General features: G+C 41.0%; 3 protein-coding genes and 1 long non-coding RNA gene across 9 annotated transcripts in view; 2 read left to right on the top strand and 2 right to left on the bottom strand.

The window, feature by feature from the left end:
- Nucleotides 1–6546: 6546 nt before the first annotated feature.
- LOC124388533 lies at nt 6547–8315 on the bottom strand. Its single transcript, XR_006926440.1, has 2 exons — nt 8204–8315; nt 6547–6811 (listed from the first exon to the last, which is right to left on the bottom strand). It is a non-coding gene; the product is annotated as an uncharacterized LOC124388533 (long non-coding RNA).
- LOC124388487 (L-seryl-tRNA(Sec) kinase) lies at nt 7957–14138 on the top strand. Of its 3 annotated transcripts, none has more exons than XM_046853168.1 (6): nt 7957–8373; nt 11176–11446; nt 13018–13219; nt 13366–13441; nt 13625–13718; nt 13845–14138. In XM_046853168.1, the coding sequence occupies exons 1-6, from the start codon at nt 8140–8142 to the stop codon at nt 14051–14053; spliced, it is 1086 nt and encodes a 361-aa protein (XP_046709124.1). In that variant the 5' UTR covers nt 7957–8139; the 3' UTR covers nt 14054–14138. The 3 variants fall into 3 exon arrangements, with proteins under 3 accessions (XP_046709124.1, XP_046709123.1, XP_046709125.1); XM_046853167.1 differs by having other exon boundaries at nt 11173–11446; nt 13845–14137; XM_046853169.1 differs by having other exon boundaries at nt 8353–8488; nt 11173–11446; nt 13845–14133.
- A 796-nt stretch (nt 14139–14934) lies between these two features.
- Nucleotides 14935–18543, bottom strand: LOC124388497 (zinc finger protein Pegasus-like). Of its 4 annotated transcripts, none has more exons than XM_046853184.1 (5): nt 18481–18543; nt 18294–18347; nt 17674–17861; nt 17363–17530; nt 14935–17225 (listed from the first exon to the last, which is right to left on the bottom strand). In XM_046853184.1, exons 3-5 carry the CDS (start codon nt 17849–17851, stop codon nt 16618–16620), a joined length of 954 nt encoding a protein of 317 aa, XP_046709140.1. In that variant the 5' UTR covers nt 17852–17861; nt 18294–18347; nt 18481–18543; the 3' UTR covers nt 14935–16617. The 4 variants fall into 4 exon arrangements, with proteins under 4 accessions (XP_046709140.1, XP_046709142.1, XP_046709143.1 ...); XM_046853186.1 differs by having other exon boundaries at nt 17674–17867; nt 18487–18525; XM_046853187.1 differs by having other exon boundaries at nt 17674–17867; nt 18481–18513.
- Nucleotides 18544–18852: 309 nt separating this feature from the next.
- Nucleotides 18853–22500, top strand: part of acadsb (acyl-CoA dehydrogenase short/branched chain) — a 14317-nt gene continuing 10669 nt past the window's right edge. Inside the window, exon 1 of the mRNA XM_046853145.1 lies at nt 18853–18987. Within this exon, the coding sequence (XP_046709101.1) occupies nt 18949–18987 (39 nt within the window). The 5' untranslated portion in view covers nt 18853–18948. The remainder of the gene's footprint in view (nt 18988–22500) is intronic.

The following is a 22500-nucleotide window of genomic DNA, read 5'->3' as shown; positions in this document are numbered from 1 at the left end:
TTGTGCTGCTCTGACTTTAATAAAACAGTGTTTAAAAATGACTCTGTGTTTAAGTCAGTTTTGTGTTTGTAGACCATAACGCATAAAAGGGCATTAATGGGAACATTAAAGAAGGTTCTTTAAAAAAGAAACTAAAAAATTACTTTTAATAGTAACACATTACTTTTTGGTGTAAATAATCAACAAAGTAACTAAGTTACTTTTTTAATGAAGTAACGAGTAACTAGTTACTATTTTTAGTATCTAGCACAACACTGCTTACAATCATACACTCACAATCACACACATACACAATTATATACACACAATCACACACATACTGTACAGTATACACATACACAAAAAACTGAGCTACACACTTAGTCACTCACACACTCTCTCTCTCTCTCTCTCTCTCTCTCTCTCTCTCTCTCTCTCTCACACACACACTTTAGACAAGTGGTGTCCATCACACACACATTATATTCAGGGCAGTGAGCTATAAGTATTCTGAATTCTGAGAGGGAATCTGCCCCGTCTTCACCTGTCAATCAAACTGTCAATCATCACAAAGCATCACATGTCCCGCCTCCTGCATCTTTCTCACACACATCAGACACAATGTCAAAGGGGTAATCATTCTTATCCAACACAACACAACACACAACACAACACAACACAACACACACATACACACACACACACACACACACACACACCTTTCCTCCTCTCACTACCACCTCAGTTGCACTTCCTTTTCCTGCTACTTCCTGTTTCCTGTTTCCAATACCCATATAAATAGGGTCCATGTGAGCGGAGCGTGCTGCGTTACAGCCTGACATGGAGCTGAATATAATTGCAGCATGGTTGTATTTTGGTCTATTTATCACTACATTTCCTGTTGCTCTTTCTCGTGAAGCACTCACACTGGGGACTCCTTCCTCCAGAACACTGAGCCGTCGCTATGGAAACGCGTTAGAGACGAGCGCATCGATATGAACCTGCATCACTCTCAGAGATGCTGTACTGGAGAATTCATCAACACCTACTGACCAATCAGGAACCCAAAAGTGCTCTCTCTCTCTCTCTCTCTCTCACACACACACACACACACACACACACACACACACACACACACACACACACACACACTCCATTACTCCATTGCTCTTATGTCTCAGGGATGAAGAGAGAGAAAGATGAGGCTGTGTATATTCATATAAAATGAACCGTTCCCCTGAGAGGCACACACACTCATAAAACAAGCTCTCCTAACACACACACACACACACACACACACACACACACACACACACACACACACGCTGATATTTATCAGAAAGCACACACCCTGACACTTCCATTTGAAAGAATGACTCGAGCGGTTTATAAGTGCAGTTCCAAATGACTGTGTGTGTGTTTATGGCTTGTCAGAACGGCAGCTCTGTCCATCACCGGCTGCGTGCCGCCAATTACACACACACACACACACACACACACACATCCAGAGAAACACATGAGGCATTTTGGCTGTGAAAGACCCGAATCTGAGCGTCTCGTCTCTGGAGCGTTTCATTACAGACATTTAGTTTGATTTATTTGCTTCCTGCCAGTTTGGTGTTTAATACAGATGCCGCGTGAGAGGATTAAATCAGACGGAATTTATTAACTCGTTTCTCGTAAAGATGCCAAACACTACATCTCAAACACACACACACACACACACACACACACACACACACACACACACACACACACACGTCAAATTGAGAGGAGACGAATTACAGTTTAATTTCCATACGTCTTCCGTAAAGACTTTCTGCAGGTGAGAGGGTGGAGCCTGAGCACATACAAACCCTGTACAGGACACAGGTACATCTCACACACACACACACACACACACACACACACACACACACACACACACACACACTACACAACCACGCACTTTACTACATACACAGACATACAGACACACACACACTTTTATCCTCATGTTGGTATCCTCCAGAACCTGCACAAGGTTGGAATAAAATCTTTAGGTTTTCTGGTTTCCTCTCAACACACACACACACACACACACACACACACACCCTCTGATATGATCAGATGTCCCCCACCATCACAGCACATCTACCAGGGGAAGTGAAGGCTCACCTATCAAACTGTTACAAAAGGCTATCTGCCCTCTTCCACATATACAAGCTCATAGATGCCTATGATTGGCTCGTGTCACTGTGATTAACAGGATATATAAAGTAAGCCCCTCCCACCTCTTGTTCTACAATTCGACTTCTGTGATGTCCTTAAGATTCGAGCTCGCAATCTCAGTCTTTAATGAAGGAACGAATGTTTTCTGTGTCGCTGAACTGATACACGATATGGACAAAATCTTCGCACACTTTTCCAGCCATTTGTGAATTTAACCTTAAACTCCAACCACAAAACCAAAAAAAACAAAATCACACACAATCGTATAGGACGTCTCCAGCTCTATTAAGATATCCTTTCCATGGGTTGGAGTGGAAGATCCTGCTTGGAGAAAAACTTTCTGAGATGGTTATAGGAAGAAACCTTGAGAGTTACCAGAAAACCAGAAGAAAAACCTCCATCTTCATTCAGTGAGGCAGTGGATTGTTCCTTCTGATTTGTTCACGAAGGATATTAGTGATGTTTTTCTTAAAGAATATCTAAACAACAGCAGGAGTACATCAACCCTAAAAACCCTAGAAGACAATCTGAGTCAATACTCGACGGTATGAGACGATGCAAATCGATATTATAATATCATAATCAATATTCTACTATACGATAAAATATGAGACGAGGCGATACGAGACAAAATAAGAGAATACGAGATGAAATAAAACAAAACAAGAGGATACAAGGAGAAATACTACTATACAGAAGAAGATTAAACGAGGCAAAAAGAGATTATGTGAGACGACAAGACAACATATAGATACAGGATGATACGAGAAGATGCGAGACAATGTGAGAGGATACAAGACAATACCATACGTAGAAAACTACGCAAAATGATACAAATTGATATGAGACGATACAAGATGATGAGAGATTATGTGAGATAATTCGAGATGATGTGAGATAATTCGAGATGATGTGAGAGGATACGAGACAATATAAGGGGTGTAACGGTTACATGTATTTAGGGATTTCGTTTCAGTGCTCACACGTGAAACGTAGTTACAACCTGAGTTTCCTCACACACACATTGAGTGCTGGATCGCAAGCTTGTTTAGGCTCCGCCCCCCATTTGGAGCACAAAAAAGAAAAAAAAGTAAACATTTGTTCTGCACATCACCAACATTTTTATACCATGCGATACGGATTCTTTAGAGTTTTATGTCCAGCTTCAGGATTTTCTCCTTTTGAGAAAATCGCATGGTATAAAAATGTTGGTGATGTGCAGAACAAATGTTTCCTTTCCTTTTTTTCCACATTTCGAGAGAGTGAATGAATGAAGGATGGAAGAAATAAAGACATTTGTTAAAGTCTGCTGAAATCAGTACAGTATCTTTATCAGTATCTTTAAAAAATATAATACTAAATGCAAAACACACACACACACACACACACACACACACACACACACACACACACTTACATACACATCTATAATACCCAACTGAAGTCTAACAAATGTAAACATTTTGATTTAAATTTTGATTTATTAAATTGTATTAAATGAATTAAATTTGTGGCAATTTAATTGATTACTCAATTAAATCAATATAATAAAAGTGTATTGCAATAATTAGATTTATTTTATTTTATTTTTATATATTTTATTATTTTTTTAAACCAAGCAGGCATTTTATTCAAAATTGTTTTATAAATGTAAACTGTTGATCACAAATGTTAATAATAATAAACAGCGTTAATAAAAAACAACACGCATTTTTATGTTCTGCATTTTTTCCCCCACCAAATGTTCCGAAATGAACTGAACCGAAATAGACTTAAAAACTGAGGTACAAACAGAACCGTGAATTTTGTGTATCGATACACCACTAATAACACAATATGAGACGATACAAGAGAATACGATACGTAGAAAATACAAAATGTCAAGACGACTTTTCACGAGACGATGTGAGACGACGCAAAAAGATGCAAGTCGATGTGAGACGACGCAAAACGATGTGAGATGATCCAAAAAGATGCGAGTCGATGTGAGACAACGCGAAACGATGTGAGATGATGCAAAAGATGCGAGTCGATGTGAGACAGCGAAGCGATGTGAGACAACGCGAAACGATGTGAGATGATGCAAAAAGATGCGAGTCGATGTGAGACAACGCGAAACGATGTGAGATGATGCAAAAAGATGCGAGTCGATGTGAGACAACGCGAAACGATGTGAGACAAAGCGAAACGATGTGAGATGATGCAAAAAGATGCGAGTCGATGTGAGACACCGCGAAACGATGTGAGATGATGCAAAACGATGGCAGATGATGTGAGACGAGAAACAATGTGAGACAATGTGAAGTGATGTGAGACGATGCGAAAAGATGCGAGACGAGGTGAGGCAAGGTGAGACGAAGCAAAAATATGCGAGACGATGTGAGACGACGTGAAATGATATGAGACAATGTAAGACGACGCAAACAGAAGAGAGAGTATATAAGACGATGTGAGACGACACGAAAAGATGTGAGACGACATAAAAAGATGAAAGACGATGCAAAACGATGTGAGACGATGCGAAATGATGTCACACTGTTCCTCACTCTTCCTCACACTCTTCTTCACAGTTTTCCTCAGTAATCCTTACGCTGTTCCTCACACTATTCTTCACTCTTCCTCACACTCTTCCTCTGAGCACAGTACACACACTCTTTCTCCCGATCAGCACTGATCCAATTAAGCACAAGCACTTTGTTAAATCTTGACTCAGGTCTTTCTGATATTCATCAGGCAGCAGCGTGAGGAACATGATTTAACACTGGAGTGTTACAGAGCTAAAGAGATGAAGAGGGGGAGGAGGAGGAAGAGGAGGAGGAGGAAGACATGGCTGTTTGTTAGGAGCTGAAATTAGCCTCTGTATGGATTTACTGGTTTTCTTTAATAGAATTACATCCATTAGGAAAAATAGGTGGAAAGTGTCACAGACTGGAATCGATCCGACTCCAAAGCTGTGGCTCAGGAACAGGAAGTGACATTTCAAACCACAGGAAGCTGCGAGACTCCAATGTTTTATGTCTCTGAAAAAAAAAGTCATTTTGGATGGAAATGTTAGAAATGATAGAACCTGCTGTTAATTACACAACGCTGAAATGAATTGTTTTGTGTCACGACTTCAAAAGAGAAAATCACAAAAATGTGCCTCAGGTTTCTGAACACAAGCGTAAGAGAAGCGTCAACATACACCAGTCCAAATCAACACTCCAGACACTGTCCCTCTGTCTGTCTGTCCCTCTGTCTGTCTGTCCCTCTGTCTGTCTGTCCCTCTGTCTGTCTCTCTGTCCGTCTTCCTCTATTTATCTCTCTGTCTGTCCCTCTGTCCGTCTGTTTGTCCGTCTGTTCCTCTATTTGTCCCTCTGTCTTTTTCTTTGTCTCCTTTTGTCTCTTTGTATGTTCTTTCACTAACCTTCAGTCCCTTAAACAGTTCCTCTGTCTGTAGAATAATAGGTGTGTGTGTGTGTGTGTAATAATAGTTTGTGTGCAAAGAATAATTGTGTGTGTGTGTGTGTGTGTGTGTGTGTGTGTGTGTGTGTGTGTGTGTTTAAAAATGAAAGTAAGTATGTTTGAGTGTAGAAATTGTTTTGTGTGTGTAGTATAATTAAGGTGCCTATTTGTGTATGTTTAGAACAATGGTGTGTGTGTGTGTGTGTGTGTGTGTGTGTGTGTGTGTGTGTGTGTGTGTGTGTGTAGAATAATAGTTTGTGCGTAAAGAATAATAGTGTGTGTGTGTGTGTGTGTGTGTGTGAGTGTGTGTGTGTGTGTGTGTGTGTGTGTAGAAAATTTAAGTATGTTTGTGTGTAGAGAAATTTTGTGTGTTTGTGTGTGTGTGTGTGTGTGTGTGTGTGTGGTAGAATTAAGTTGTGTATTTGTGTATGTTTAGAATAGTGGTGTGTGCATGTGTGTGTAGAATAATAGTTTGTGCGCAAAGAATAATAGTGTGTGTGTATTTTGAAAAATGTATGTAAGTATGTTTATGTGTAGAGAAATTGTGTGTGTGTGTGTGTGTGTGTGTGTGTGTGTGTGTGTGTGTGTGACTGTAGACATTCGGATCTTTATTTCTCTCTGACAGGAGACTATAAATGACCTTTTCTCTGAAGGGATTGAATTAGCTGCTCTGACTCGCTCTGCCTCGAGTCTCAGTAACGAGGCAAAAAAAGAGCAGTCTGAGGTTAAAAACACTCTGAGATCTCTGAGACAGAGGCTCATTATCTCTCGATGGAGCGCTGCACCAGAAACCGCTTTATAATCTCAAGATTTTATCGCCTGGTGTAATGGTGGAGCGATACACCAAAAATATAACACACACACACACACACACACACACACACACACACACACACACACACAGGTCACCACTGCCCTTTTCAGGACGCACATCATTTTTTGTATAATTTTTGGAATCTCATTAGAATTTCATGAACATTTCAAACAAACAAAAATAAACAATAAACAATTAAAACCAGGTGAAATCTGAACTTCATGTTGAAGTTTTGTGTTTTATGGCACGTTCACGCGCTGTTTCAGGATTAGAACATCTCAGTGTAATCACTTCCGCTTCACTGTGGAGTCACAGCGCCGCTTTGTGGTGGACAGCAGGAAGTGCACAGACTCAGCTGTTTTACTGACACACACACACAAACATACACACACACACACACACACACACAAACTCGATATTAATATACATCTCATATTTACAACCTTTAAACATTTCAAGTTCATCTTTTACTCTCACTTCAGTAGCTGATGGTGAAATTTATAACCAGTCCACTTTATTGGTCATTTATAAATAACATTATATAAAATATTAATAAAAAAAAAATGAGGTGAAACTAACATTTATTTGTAATTTAATTGTAAGAAAAAAATCGCCGTAATTCCTCCGCATCTTCTTTTTATAATAATAATAATAATAATAATAATAATAATAATAATAATAATAATGATAATAATAATAATAATACTAATAATAATAATAATAATGATAATAATAATAATAATAATAATAATGATAATAATAATAACAATAATTGTATTTAATTTCGTTTTTTGTATTATAATGTTTTTTTCAAACTTATTGCCAGTCAACATTGTATTATATTTATTTCATTATTATTATTATTATTATTATTATTATTATTATTATAAACACAATATTTGAATTAATGCATGTGGTAGAGTGCTGACAGTCAAATAATAATATTAATAATAATAATAATAATAATAATAATAATAATAATAAAATGTTGCATTGCAATAAGTTTGACAAAAACATCATAATACAAAAAACTAAATTAAATACAATTATTATTATTATTATTATTATTATTATTATTATTATTGGGAATAAAAAGATCCATTTGCACATATTTGCTTTACAAACGTAAAAGAAATACAGAACCACAGAGTTATATATGTCTGAAATGTTTATGTTTTTCTGTAAAAAAAAAACGGAATTATTATTTATTTTTTATTGGTTTTATTTATTTATTTGAACTCGGGTTCTTCTGACGTCACACAACACGTGTACATTCCTGCCCAATGAGTTTGCGAGCTCGAGGACGCGTCTCAAATCGAGCTTCTTCTTCCCTCTCTGTGTAGTGAAGTGAAGAGTCTCGAGTGGAATTTAGTGGAAAAAAATCATTTCTTTAATAAATTGTTCTTTGAATTCTGATTTAAAGAAACGCAGCTCATTAGTTTTTATTTCATCTCTAATAAAAAGCAGAAAACGCATTCTTTAACTCTAGCGCCCCAGGCGGAGGGAGCATGTGGGCAGAAACGGGTTGAAGCGCAGCCTGTGTGACGTCACACTTCCTAGTTCGGCGAGATCAAAAGCTGGGGATTGTTCGGTGGATTTTTTTGATGTTTTAATATAATAGTTGTAATAAATATTGAAAATAGATAAAATAAATAAATAATAATCCTGTGTCTGGATCATCGCTGAGGAGCATGCAGAGCTCAGCAGGAGTGTGTGAGAGTGTGAGGGTGTGTGTGTGTGTGCTGTGCGGGTTACCTGCAGTAGGGAAGTCCACACTCACACACCTGCTCTGTGATCACCTGCACACACTCGGGTGGAGGACGTTTCTTATCTCCTATGATGAGTTAATACCTGAGCAGGCTTTTCTGCTCCACACACCTAGGACAGGAGATGATGATGATGATGAGGAGGAGGAGGATAAAGAGGTATGAGCTTTTACATTCCTGCACTAATCACAGCACTCAGCAGGTCTCCAGGTTTAAGTTCCTGGATGCTCAAATCTCTGAGGATCTGTCCTGGACCTAGAGAACTTCAGTCCTGGTAAGAACCAGTGTCTAGACTTCCTACCTGCTATTCGTGACAGAAGATATCTCCACAACGTCATCAGAGGATATCATCAGGGACTTTCTCTTATACAGATGTGATCCAGGGTGGAGCAGAAGTGCAGGGTGATTAAAGGCAGTGGAGCATGAAGGGAACATCAGCATCCTCTTGGTGTAGTGGAGAGTTCAGTAGGGTGATGATGGTTTTGGTGATAATGGTTGTAGGAGAAACGATGGCCCTGAACCTGTTGGATTTTGTGTGAGTGGCCCTGTATCTCCTCCTGAAAGGAAGGAGGTGGAACTGTTTGTAACTAGGTGGATATCTACTGTCATAAAGGGCATTCAGTTGGGTCTCAGTGATGCCTTGGATGTTTTTCACATACCATAATCTGGAGTTTTAACAAGTTTCTGGAAGGTGAGAAGATGCCTGAGGAATGGAGAAGGAGTGTGCTGGTACTGATCTTTAAGAATAACATTTACATTTACATTTGTGGCATTTAGCAGACGCCCTTATCCAGAGCGACGTACAAACGTGCTTTAAATCTCTAGTAGTGAATAAATCTACACTGGTACACAAGAATACAAACTCAATATAAATATAACTCGAATTCTACAAACTTGGAAAGTGCTAATTTAGGTATTTCAGGAAGAGGTAGGTCTTCAGTCGTCGCTTAAAGATAATCAGGGACTCTGCTGTACGGACATCTAGGGGAAGTTCATTCCACCACTTTGGTGCCAGAACAGAGAAGAGCCTTGAATTGTACTTACCTCTCATTCTGAGAGAAGGTGGTACCAGTCGAGCAGTGCTGGAGGATCTCAGACAGCATGGTGCAGTGCGAGGGAGATGTGCAGACCTGCAGTAACTACAGGGGAATAAAGTTGATCAGTCACACCATGAAGTTATGGGAAAGAGTAGTGGAAGCCAGGCTGAGAGAAGAGGTGACCATCTGTGAGCAACAGTTTGGTTTCATGCCGAGGAAGAGCACCACAGATGCCTTATTTGCTTTGAGAATGTTGATGAAGTATAGAGAAGGTCAGAAGGAGCTGCATTGTGTATTTGTGGATTTAGAGAAAGTGTACGACAGGGTGGAGAGAGAAGTTGTGGTATTGTATGAGGAAGTCTGGTGTGTCAGAGAAGTATGTGAGGGTGGTGCAGGACATGTATGAGGACAGTGTGACAGCAGTAAAGTGTGCAGTAGGAACGACAGACTGGTTCAAGGTGGAGGTTGGACTGCATCAAGGATCGGCTCTGAGCCCTTTCCTGTTTGCAGTGGTGATGGACAGGTTGACGGACGAGGTCAGACAGGAGTCTCTCTGGACTATGCAGATGATATTGTGATTAGTGGTAAGAGTAGGGAGCAGGTGGAGAAGATCCTGGAGAGGTGGAGGTACACGCTGGAGAGAAGGGGAATGAAAGTCAGTAGGAGTAAGACAGAGTACATGTGTGTGAATGAGAGAGAGGGCAGTGGAGGGGTGCGGTTGCAGGGAGAAGAGGTGGAGAAGGTGGAGGAGTTCAGGTACCTGGGGTCAACAGTGCAAAGTAATGGAGAGTGTGTTAGAGAAGTGAAGAAAAGAGTGCAGGCAGGGTGGAGTGGGTGGAGAAGAGTGATAGCAGGAGTGATTTGTGATAGAAGAGTATCTGTGAGAGTGAAAGGAAAGTTTATAGGACTGTGGTGAGACCTGAGATGTTGTATGGATTAGAGACAGTGGCATTGAGTAAAAGACAGGAGGTGGAGCTGGATGTAGCAGAGCTGAAGATGTTGAGATGTTCGTTGGGAGTGACGACGATGGACAGGATTAGAAATGAGTTTATTAGAGGGACAGCACATGTAGGACGTTTTGGAGACAAGGTGAGGGAGGTGAGATTGAGATGGTTTGGACATGTGCAGAGGAGGGACATGGGGTATATCAGTAGGAGAATGCTGAGGATGGAGACACCAGGAAGGAGGAAAAGAGGAAGACCAAGGAGAAGGTTTATGGATGTGGTGAGGGAAGACATGCAGGTAGTTGGTGTGAAAGAGGCAGAGGTAGAGGACAGGGTGGTATGGAGACGGATGATCCGATGTGGCGCCCCCTAATGGGAAAGGCCGGAAGAAGAAGAAGAAGAAGACGCTGGAGTTAGTCAGGATGATGTCAATGATGCAGCAGGAGAAGCTAATTGAAATCCCACAGGACAGATAGAACAGTCACCTCAGGAAGTCTAGATGCTGTTACCAGGACTGAAGTGTTCTGGTGCCAGGACAGATCCTCAGAGATGTGGTTGTCCAGGAACTTTAAACCTGGAGACATCCGGTGTGGTTGAGTGTAGATATGAGAGTGTTTGAGTCCACAGTGAGCTCTTCATGGTGTTGAGAGTGAAGTTATCTGCAGCTGGTTGTATGTAATGTTCTTTAAATGAGTTAGCTCCTGTTCTTGTTCACGTTCTCGCAGCCTTACTGTCACCATGGAAACGCTAATGTATCCGAACCAGCGTATTAATAATGTCCTAGAAAATTCTACACCTTCTGACCAATCAGGACTCAGAAACCGTAGTCGGGCAGCCGTGTTTGCTGTTTGGAGTTTGTTTCTGGGGTAACAAGGACCTATAAGGATGATGAATCTGAGTAGGATTCGAATGACATTTAATCCAATGTTTTGTGTGTGTGTGTGTGTGTGTGTGTGTGTGTGTGTGTGGTGGTTTAGCAGGCAGGGTGGAAGCAGTACAGACAGGCCGTCTTGGAGTGTGTGGAGGTTTTCCTGCAGGAGCTCAACGCTGACATGCCTCACACACACACCGGAGGAGGAGAAGTAGGAACAGGAAGTGTGTGTGTACGGTTTAAAGAGGCCATGAAGAAGCAGCAGATCCTCCCCACACTACAGGACACACACTCCAGAGCCCAGCGACTCGTCCTGCTGCTCGACGACAACTTCTACTACCAGAGCATGAGATACAGAGTGTATCAGCTCGCCCGCAGACGTACACGCTACTCTTTATTACACACACACACACACACACACACACACACACACACACATATTTCAAGTGTTTATTTATTTTCATTTTGATGATTTTGTCTCACAGCAGATGAAAAACCCAAAATTCAGTATCTCAGAGAATTTTATTTTTAACACAGAAATGTTGGACTACTGAAAAGTATGAAGATGTACAGAAGTCAATACTCAGACGCTCCTCCTGCATGAGTTACTGCAGCAGTGCGGCATGGCGTGGAGGCGATCAATCTGTGAAGCTGCTGATGTGTTCCAGAAGCCCAGGTTGCTCTGATAGCAGCCTTCAGCTCTTCTACGTTGTTGGGTCTGGTGTCTCATATCTTCCTCTTTACAATAAACCAGAGATTCTCCATGGGGTTCAGGTCTGGAGAGTTTGCTCCAGTCACCACACCAACACCATCATTTAACCAGCTGCTGGTGCTTTTGCAGTGTGGGCAGGTGCCAAATCCTGCTGGAAAATGAAATCAGCATCTCCATAAAGCTGGTCAGCAGAGGGAACATGAAGTGCTCTAGAACTTCCTGCTGGACGTCTGTGCTGAACGTGGACCTGATAAAACACAGTGGACCAACACCAGCAGATCACACGACTCTCCAAACCACCACTGACTGTGAACACTTTACACGGGACCTCAAGCAGCTCGGATTCTTTGCCTCTTCTCTTCTTTTTCTTCTTCTTCTTCTTCTTCTTCTTCTTCTTCTAGACTCTGGGACCCTGATTTCCACATGAAATGTTAAATTTTCTTTCATCTGAAAAGACGACTTTGTCCCACTGAGTTACAGTCCAGTCCTTTTTGTCCTTTGTCCAGGTAAGACACCTCTGACGTTGTCTCTGGTTCAGGAGCTGCTCGACATGAGGAATGAGTCAGTTGTAGCTCATGGAGACGTCTGTGTGTGGAGGCTCCTGAAGCACTGACTCCAGCTGCAGTCCATTCTTTGTGAATCTCCACAAATTCTTGAATGAGCTTCGTTTCATCTTTTTTTCCTTCCATTCAACTTTCCATTAATCTGCTTGGATCCAGCAGTCTGTGAACAGCAGCTTCTTCAGTGATGATCTGTTGTGTCTCATCCTCCATGTGCAGGGGGTCAGTGATCATCATCTGGAGAACTGTCGAGTCAGCAGTCTTCCACCATGATTGTGGAGCCTGAACCAGACTGAGACACCATTTAAAGACTCAGGAAACCTGAGCAGGTGTTTGGAGTTAATGAGCTGATTAGAGTGAGACATCACGAGTCTCCAATATTCAACTTTCTCACAATATTCTCATTTTCTGCTACTGAATTTTGGGTTTTTATCAGCTGTGAGTCAAAATCATCAAAATGAAAATAAATAAACACTTGAAATACATCAGTGTGTGTGTGTGTGTGTGTGTGTGTGTACACACAATAGAAAAATAAGAAAATATAGAAATAAAAAATTAAATGTATATAATAATAAAATGTCAGTGTTAGTTTATTTTTATAGATTATTATTGTAATTATTTATAAGTTATGAATGGTGTGTGTGTGTGTGTGTGTGTGTGTGTGCGTGCGCGTCTGCAGGTTCGGTGGGGTTTTGTGAGGTTTACCTGCACTGCCCCCTAGAGGTGTGTCTCCATAGAAACAGGGTGAGAGGTCAGCTGCTGCCTGATGATGTAATCACTGAGATGTCCAACCGCATGGAGCCTCCAAACCCCGAGAAGAACCAGTGGGAGAGAAACAGTGTGACTGTGGACAACACACACTCTGTCACACACACACAGCTGTATGACACACACACAACTGTATATCATACACACACTATAGCTTCTTACACACACCTGTATTACCTGTAGCTTAGTAGTAGACCTGAGTGTAATTAAGCTGAAGTGTGTGTGTGTGTGTGTGTGTGTGTGTGTGTGTGTATTCTAGACAGGAGATGCTCCAGGTGATTTCTTCAGCAATAGAATATCCTTTGAATCCAGTTCAGGATGATTCAGAGCAAAAGGTATCACACTGTCCATCTCTCTCCCCTTTGCTTCATCTGTCAGTCCATCTCTCTCTCTCTCCCTCTGTCTGTCTATCTCTGTCTCATACTCCCTCTCTCCCTCACTCTAACTCATTCTCTATCCTTTTTTCTTTCTGTCTCCCTTCATCTCGCTCTCTCTCTCTCTCTCTCTCTCTCTCTCAGGAGGCAGATAGACAGCGGTGTGCCTGCAGTGTGCTGCATCAGGTGGATCAGGTGTGCAGGAGACTCGTCTCTCAGGTCATGCTCACCGCCAGAGGTAACACACACTTAATCAGCGTGCAGTGGGTTGGAGGAGGTGTGTGATCTGGGTGATGATGATGGTGATGATGGGGGTGTGTGTGTGTGATAATGATGGTGGTGATGATGATGTGTGTGTGTGTAGGGTGTAGACTGAGCGCAGAGAAGATGAAGATGTTGGCGAGGGATCTGAGCGAGGAGAAAAGTGGCTTCCTGCAGGAACTCAGAGCTCAGGTCCTCCAGCTGCTCGCTCAGGACGAGTGCGTGTGTGTGGAGCGCGTGGTTACCATGGCAACCGACACGTTTACACGCAGGACGCATGTGACGATGGAGAGACACGGAGTACATTCTTGACGTGTGTGTGTGTGTGTGTGTGTGTGTGTGTGTGTGTCTAATAATAAGATTCGCTTTATTTTATTCACTTTATCGATTATTCATACAATTACAATAAAAACTAATTTATCGTTAATTTATTTACTTTATTGTAATAATAATAAAAGAAAATAACTAATTTAATTGACTATTTTTGATTTATTACAAAGATGAATTATTTTATTAATTAATAAAATTTTCATTAATTTAAAAAATAGGAAAATGAAAAGACTAAATTCAGTTCACTTTTGTTTTTACTAAATAAATAAATTGCGTAAAATACAATATTTATATTAATATTTACTGATAATCAATTACACTCTAGGGCCAAAAGTTTGTGGACATCTGAGCATAAGATCCAAATTTAGTCTCCTTATAATAACCTCCACTCTTCTGGGCAGATGTTCCACTACATTGTTGTGGAGATTCATGCAGCTACAAGGGTGTTAGTAAAGTCAGTTAATGATGGAGGTGAGGAGGTTCCTTCAATAGTTTTGGAGCTCTACAGCAGCAGATCTTCCACTCCAACCCATGTAAGGCAGATCTTCATGTAGCTGGCTTTGTGCACAGGGGCAGTGTGGGGGCAGTTTTGGGTCTCCTAGTTTAAGTGAAGGACAATCGTGCATCTCCAGGTTTGTGGTAAAAGTTTGGTGAAGAACCGCATGAGGGTGGAAAAGGCAGGTGTCCTGATACTTTTGGCCACAGTGTATTATTGAAATATTAATATTATTGAAGGTGAAATGCTGCATGAAGCTCCATAATGTGTTCATCTCAGTTCATTGACTGTTTTATTTACACCACACAACTGTAAAACTGTATGTTTTTATTTCATACTTTTTTAATTGATTTAGAGTGAAATTGGACATGTTTGGTATTTTATTTATTTATTTTTTGCATAAATAAACAAATCAATATTACATCATGATTGTGTTCAGATGATGTTTTACTGCTTTCATTTCTCCTTTATTGTTCCAAAATGTAAAAATAAATTAAATCAGTTTTTTCCTAAATGTGTAAAATACTTCAACAAATTTATTAAAGAAAAAAGACATTGAGAAAAAAACCCAGATATTTTTAAATAAAATATTCAATTCAAATGAAGTAAAAATAAACAGAATTAATTCAATCACATTCACATGGAGTCTTTTTTGTTTGTTTTTTATAAAATCACCCAACAGTAAAAACACAAGCTAAAACTTTTTAATTTATTATTTCAAATCTGAATGTAAATCAGAACAACAACAAAATAACGGTTAACTAAATGATTTAAATTCTTTATAATATATAATATTAATAATAATAATACAGTTTTTGTGGCCTGAACGTCTTTAAACTTTAAAAATAGTTTGTTCTTGAAATTAATGTTGAATGCAGAAAGATTAGAGAATCTGAGTGGGCGTGGCCTTTTCATCTCGTACTGTATATGAACAGAGGGAAGATAAGTGGGTGGGGCTTATACCAAGATCATACTTCTCTAGCTTCAAAATTATAGAACACACCGAAAGTGGGCGTGTCAGTCCTGATCACAAACAATTATTCTCACATCTCTAAGTGGGAGTGTCTTTTGGAAAGTTAAAAATTATGTAGGCGTGCACTTAAAATAACGTTTATGGAAATTTTAAAGTAGCTGGAAATGGGTGTGGCTTTAAACGGTGTGGAAGTGGGTGTGATGTAATTAATATTAATATAAAAACTGAGTTGTTTAACATAGAATAAAATGCAATTAAATAAAGGAATGTCTCGGAATGGGCGTGGCTTTAATAACAAAACAGAATATGGGCATTGTTTTTAAATTACTAAACTAAAATCAGCTCTAAGTGGGCGTGGCTTGAGAGCCTCAGAAAAGAACATTTAAATTACATCAATATCATGACAATGAGGTCGAAGTTGAATGGGCGTGGATTACCAGCCATAGTTATAGGCATTAGAAAGTCGATGAGTGGGCGTGGCTTCAAGAATATAGAAGAGGAGGTGGACGACCATTCATATTAATCCTGCATATGGAAATAAGGACAGTTTAAGAGGGCGTGGCCTTTATATTAAATCCTGGATATGAAAATAAGCTTTAAAGTGGGTGTGGCTTTAAAACCATAGAAGTAAATATAGTCTTGATGTAAAAAAAAATTAGGAAGTGCACGTGTCCTTTAAATCAGATACTGCAACATGTTGTGTTTAAAAAAAAATATGGGCGTGTCTTTAAATGACACTATAACACCATGAGAAAGTAAAAATGGGGTGTGGCCTATAAATTTCATAATATATATTAAAGTAAAAGTGGGGCGTGGCATAGAAAACGATGCAGTTACGTCACTGAAATGACGCAACAGAGTTGAATGAAAGTAGGCGTGGCTTTAAGATGCTGAAATGGGTATAAGTTAAAGAGACCAGCTCTAAAAGAAGGTGTGGCTTAAAGAAAGTGGGCGTGTCGTATATTTACATATGTGTATATATATAGATGAATAGTGATATATAGAAAATGGACCATGAATGTCTCATAAATACGGGTTATAAATAAACGTGTGTGTGTGTGTGTGTGTGTGTGTGTGTCACTTGCGGTGTTGTCCCTGGGCAAAGTGACAGGCGAAGTCGTACTTGTCGCTGCAGTGCACTCCGCAGACGTTACACTGGAAGGGCTGGTCGTAACCATGGCAACCCATGTGCACGGTGTAGAGCACGTTGTCGCCGAAGTAGGTTTGACAGTGCGGGCAGAAGTACAGTGTCCGAGCGTTGATCTGCGCCGGGGAAGATTCCGGACTCAGGAGGGCGTCGGCGGAAAGGTCCTGAGACGGAGGAGTCAGAGCGTGACCTTTGACGTCCCTCTCGTAGCCGTCCAAGTCCTGGCCGGGGGAGCAGGGGCGGGGGCCTTCGCTGCACTCATGCTCCTGATTGGCCGGCGGTTGGGGGAGGAGGAGGGGCTTGTCGTCGGGGATGTAGAGCTGCTGGGATTTGGTCTGTGTGGCGGTGGCGTTGGTCAGGCGGCGGAGTTTGTGGCGGCGGCGGCGGTGGTGTGAGAGGTTGCTGCGGTCGTTGCAGCGGAACGGACAGAGCTCGCACTTGTACGGCTTCTCGCCCGTGTGCGAGCGCATGTGCGTCTCCAGCTGTCGCTCGTACGCCGAGGAGAACGGACACAGCTGACAGCGGTGAGGCTTTTCTCCTACACAAAGAAGCGGGGAAAAAACGATAAAAAGAACGACATTTAGACAAGAAAGAAGGGAAAGAAGATCAAGTGCAAAAATTTCCCTTAAAAGGAAAATAAAGGGACCCCGCATAAGCCCCGCCCCCGAGTCGGACCTGTGTGTGTGCGCATGTGTTCGATGAGGCGGGCCTGCCCCTTGCTGGCGTAAGTGCAGTAACGACACTGGAATTTTCCGTCTCCCGTCCTCTCGAACCCGTCTGTGTCTAGACGCACCTCGACAGACGCCAGGTGATCCATCACACTGTGTTCCGCGTCACACACACCTGAAACACCCCCCCCACACACACACACACACACTCATGAATAACATAAAAAGTCCCTACAAAGCCACACCCCCATTAACCCCTACTATATTTTGATTTCTTTAATCAATGCCCTAAACTCTCTCTCTTTTTCTCTCTTTTACCCGTCCGCAGGTCCTCGTCACTCTTCTCCCCGTTCACCGAAGATGACAGCGCGTTCACGTGATGCGTCTGCTGGTCCAGATACTCCTGAAAGTCCCTCACAAAGTCCAGAGGCTCCACCTTCGTCTCGTTCATCGTCCAACCGGGACGCGCCGCTGATTCTATACGCTCGATCCGCATCTACGCCGACCTGACACTGACACACACACACACACACACACACACACACACACACGAAATCGGCAGAGTACCGAGATAAGAGTCCTAAATATAGTGGGCGTGGTTATGTAAATATAAGAGTGCTATATGCAAATTATGCCACATGCGTCACTGGATATGGCGTCTCATCTTTCCCCCCCATATGGGATTTTATTATTTTTATTATTATTATTATTAATAATATTATATTTATGTGTAATTACTTTTGCTGATTTATGTTTATAGAGTAATTTATTTATTAACAAAACGATATTTAAATGTGAGAAATGTGTGAAATTAATACATTTCCGCTTTTCTTTTATTACATATAAGCAGCTCGGGTACAATTCAGGGACATTTTATTTTATTATTTTATTTTATTGATTTGTTTATGAAGATAAAGAAAAGTGAAGCTCGCGCTTACCTGTGTCTCGGTGAGCAGGTACTTAGCAGCTGAGAAATAAACCGGAAATTCGGACTGAAAATCAAATTAAAACATAATAAATTAAATTCGAGATAATAAAAAGACGTTACATGATCCTAACTTTCCCAATAAAACAGTTTTAATATAGAATATATACACAATAACCGAAGCTAAGCGTATTGCTAATCTTTACCAGCTCAACCCGTCTTTTTTCTTTCCCCACCCGCTTTTCTAAAAATTCCGCCTCCTGACTGATGATTGGTTAGAAATATCACCACGCGAGAGGATTGGACAAATAATCTGCGCGTGCCTTCGATTTCATCCAATCACAACACATTCACACGACTACGGGTTTGAAAGGAAAACGTCCTATTGTGGCCTATTGTGGTGTAACCCCTAAATCAGGCCCCTCGCGAAAAATAAAACGTTGGTTCCTATCTGAAAAAAAGTAAACGGCAGCATTTTTAAACCCAGAGATCATTAGACTTAATACATTCTGTAAAAAAAAACATTCTGTAAAGTTTGCTGTTATAATATACTCCTTAAAGACACACGTATGTGAAATAAATACATACATTTTAAAACGACACGTGTCGCTGTTTCACACGAATATTTTAAACGCCGGACACGAAGAACCCGTATGTAAACAAGTTTTATGAAAATGGCGGCGCCCTTGTTCAGGTTCTTCGGAAAGGTGAATAAATGAATTGGGAAACCTTTTGCTTAGTTTAAAAAGCTAAATATACTGCATGTAACGATATATATATATATATATATATATATATATATATATATATATATATATATATATAATAACTAAATGAGTTTAGTGACGTTAATAGCATATTGTAGTAGGAAAAAAAAAAAAAAATATATATATATATATATATATATATATATATATCCTGCCACGATGTGGAATGTTGTACAAATGTTCCTTAGTGTTTATGGAGTTATATACAGCTTAAGCATTATTTTCTTCAAATTATCTGTTAGAGTTTGTCGACATTGATGGCATAATGTGCAGAAGAAACTTTTGTTTTTTCTTGACTAACTATTCAGTTTCATCTATAGAGGGTAATCAGAGAGAGAGAGAGAGAGAGAGAGAGAGAGATCTGCAGAAACTGTTAAATAATAAAAAGGACAGGAATGATGGACAATAATAAGTAAGTAATAAATTACCTCAGCAGTAATAAATTATTCCCCAGAGTTGATCTTTTCATAAAGGAGTACAATAAACAGAAAAGCTTGAGGACTGATCCAGTTTATTACACTTTTCTGAATGTCCCATAATAAAAAAATCCAATAAAAAGCAGATGTTCTTTGTACAGGTTGGTGCAGAAAGACCACATGTTTTTGAAATATGCAGTAGTTGTGAAGGTGAAGGTCGGTGACCCCCCACACCACCTGTGAGAAGTTCAGAATGTTTCGTGTTAGTGGCCAGTGGAACGTGGAGCATCGTGTTCTCTTTCATCTCATGTTTGAGATCCACCTATGGGAAGGGCATCCGTACCTGATCTCTGCAGAAGCACACAATTGCTAAGTCTGGCTTGACAGACAGAGACTTACCCGAGTGCATAATTCAATTCAATTAAATTCATTTAAATAATTTTTATTTTTATTGCACTTTTAACAATGAACATTGTCTCAGAGCAGCTTTACACAGATAATGTGGTGATAAAGGATAAATGATGTTCTTTATAAGTGTAAGTTTGTCCCTGATGAAGAAGCCGGTGGTGATTGTGGTGAAACTCCCCGAGATGCGCCCATGTCGTCCAGTTTGCGTTTTTCCACTCTATAGGGGGAAGATGTGAGAGAAGTGCGCAAGCACAATCCTCTCACAAATTTGATAAAGGCTACCACCCCAGTGTTTCACAAAACCTTAGTTTCCCCACTAGATGGCACTATTGCACCAATAATGAGCGATTCTGCCGGACTTGCTCTAGGCACTCCACCAGGCTGCATGGTTATGCTAGGGAGTATTGTGACAGCCTGGCTGTGTTTGTCAGCCCCCGGATGAGTGATTCACACGATCACAAGGGGTTACAGGCTTCAGTTTGCCCCTTGAGAAGGGGCGGTTTGAGTTGTAGCCCTGCATCTAAGCAATCAGTGTGTTTACTCTTGCTATTTCCTGGTCCCAAAAAGGACAGCTCTTTCCGTCCTGTTCTGGATCCCAGAATGTTGAACAAACATTTGAGGAAATACAATTTTAGCTCGCACTGAGTCCAAGGGACTTTCTGTCTGTGCGTGGAGGTGGGGCTTGCACCACTGATAATAGTGGGTCTCAAGATCCTGACCTACATAGACAAGAGAGAACGTGATTCAAAACACTACCCGTGTACTCGCTCACATCACATTGCTCGGTTTCAGAGTCAACGTGAGCAAGAGCAATTTCACTCCACCTCAGAATGTAATTTTCTTGGGTCTCCTTAATGAATTGTCTCTCGCTGTTCAGGGAAGGAGCAAGGTTAGAATATCGCACATGTCTCAGCTTACATGTCCTTGTCCTGCCTCTAGGTCTTCTGAGAATGACGAAGTTTACAAAGTTAATTTTATCTCCTCATCTCCTGCTGCGGAAAGTTTTAATGACAGATGCTTCCTTAACAGGGTGGGGCACCACACAGCAAGGCAGATCAGTGAATGATGTGTGGCCAAACACACTTCACTCAGCCCATATAAACTATTTGAAGCTCCTTACTGTGTGGAAGGCTCTGAATCATTTCCTACCTCGCTTGCAGGGCATCAGGTGCTGGTGCTCTGCGGCAATATGACTGCTGTAGCACATATCAACTGCCAAGGGGAATGTGCTCCTCCAAGCTTCATGCTCTAGCTCACAAGCTGTTAATTTGGAGCTGACTGCATTTTCTGTCGTTCCGGGCTTTCTGAACAGGGGCGCAGATCTTTTGTCAAGGGTTTACCCACTCTACGGAGAGTGGTCCCTTCACCCTTAGATAGTGGAGCTGCTATGGAAGGAGTTTGGCCGGTCAGCCATTGATCTCTTCGCTTCACGCCAGAATGCCCACTGTCCTATGTTCTTCGAGCTACGGGACGAGGATGCCCCCTCGGCATGGACGCACTGGCTAATCCATAACCCAATGTGCTGCTCAATGTGTTTCCACTGCTCTGCCTATTAACTCCAACCCTGGCCAGGGTGGAAGTGCAGGGTTTGACTCTATGCAAGGCCATGGCCCCTCCCATTATGCATGGACTGTCCCAAGCGAACGGGGAGATGTACCATCCTCACCCAGACAGGGTGGCTCTCTGGGCCTGTCCCGTGAGAGAGCAAATTTAAACACTTTGGGGCTTCCCTCTCGTTTTATTGCCACTATTCAGAATGCCAGGGCCTCTTCCACACGTTTCCTTTACAATTGCATTTAAATGCTAAATGCCGCAAATGCAAGTGGCATGTTTGAAGAGTTGTGCGAGAGGCACCAGCTCGTTTCATCTCTGTGCTCAATTGCTAATATCGATACCTTATTAATGGTGTAAGATCCTTTTATACAGTTAAGGTCCATTTAGTGGCTATCGCTGCCTGTCATGCCGGGTTTGGTGGCACTACGGCAGGGCAACACACCCTTATAAATTAAATAAATAAATTAGCATAAATGCTAATAATTTTGATGAACTGGCTAAAACATAGACACTATCCTCACTAGCACACTAGACACTGTTGCCCCATCCGGTTAAAAAGGGAGAAAAAACCTGCAAACACCTGCAGAAAACAACAAAAACAATCCCAGGTTCCTTTTTAGTACAGTAGCTAAATTAACAACTAATGAGGTATCTGAAAAATGTGTTCCATCACAGTTTAGTAGTGAGGATTTTATGAATTTCTTCACTGAAAAAATTAATAGTATTAAAAAAACAATTGTGGCGGTCTAACCTCTGATCTCCTGCCACAATCTCACCTACAACTCCACATCTACGCTGCTTTACATGTACAGGACAGGAAGAGCTGTATGATGTTATTACCAAAACCAAATCAACAACATGTCAGTTAGATCCCATTCCATCAATACTACTGAAAGAAGTATATAACTCCTCACTATCTTTAGGTCACGTCCCTAAACCCCTCAAGTTAGCAGTTATTAATCCCCTCATTAAGAAACTTTATTTATATCTAAATAAACTACCAAATTACAGACCCATTCCAAATCTCCCATTTATGTCTAAGATTTTAGAAAAGATTGCGGCATTTAGCAGACGC

This window comes from Silurus meridionalis, chromosome 7 (assembly GCF_014805685.1).
Source record: "Silurus meridionalis isolate SWU-2019-XX chromosome 7, ASM1480568v1, whole genome shotgun sequence".
NCBI lineage: Eukaryota > Metazoa > Chordata > Actinopteri > Siluriformes > Siluridae > Silurus > Silurus meridionalis.
The sequence above is the reverse complement of the archived record's forward strand: the minus strand, read 5'-3'. Positions and strand labels throughout refer to the sequence as shown.

Excerpts from the sequence above, each read along its gene's own strand:
- LOC124388487 (XM_046853167.1), top strand. The coding sequence starts at position 8,140 with ATGCAGAGCTCAGCAGGAGTGTGTGAGAGTGTGAGGGTGTGTGTGTGT. Across the intron at positions 13,220-13,365 it reads TCTGTCACACACACACAGCT|ACAGGAGATGCTCCAGGTGA; the intron begins GTATGACACACA and ends TGTGTATTCTAG. Across the intron at positions 13,442-13,624 it reads AGGATGATTCAGAGCAAAAG|GAGGCAGATAGACAGCGGTG; the intron begins GTATCACACTGT and ends TCTCTCTCTCAG.
- LOC124388497 (XM_046853184.1), bottom strand. The coding sequence starts at position 17,851 with ATGCGGATCGAGCGTATAGAATCAGCGGCGCGTCCCGGTTGGACGATG. Across the intron at positions 17,531-17,673 it reads TGACGAGGACCTGCGGACGG|GTGTGTGTGACGCGGAACAC; the intron begins GTAAAAGAGAGA and ends GGGGTGTTTCAG. Across the intron at positions 17,226-17,362 it reads ACACATGCGCACACACACAG|GAGAAAAGCCTCACCGCTGT; the intron begins GTCCGACTCGGG and ends TTCTTTGTGTAG.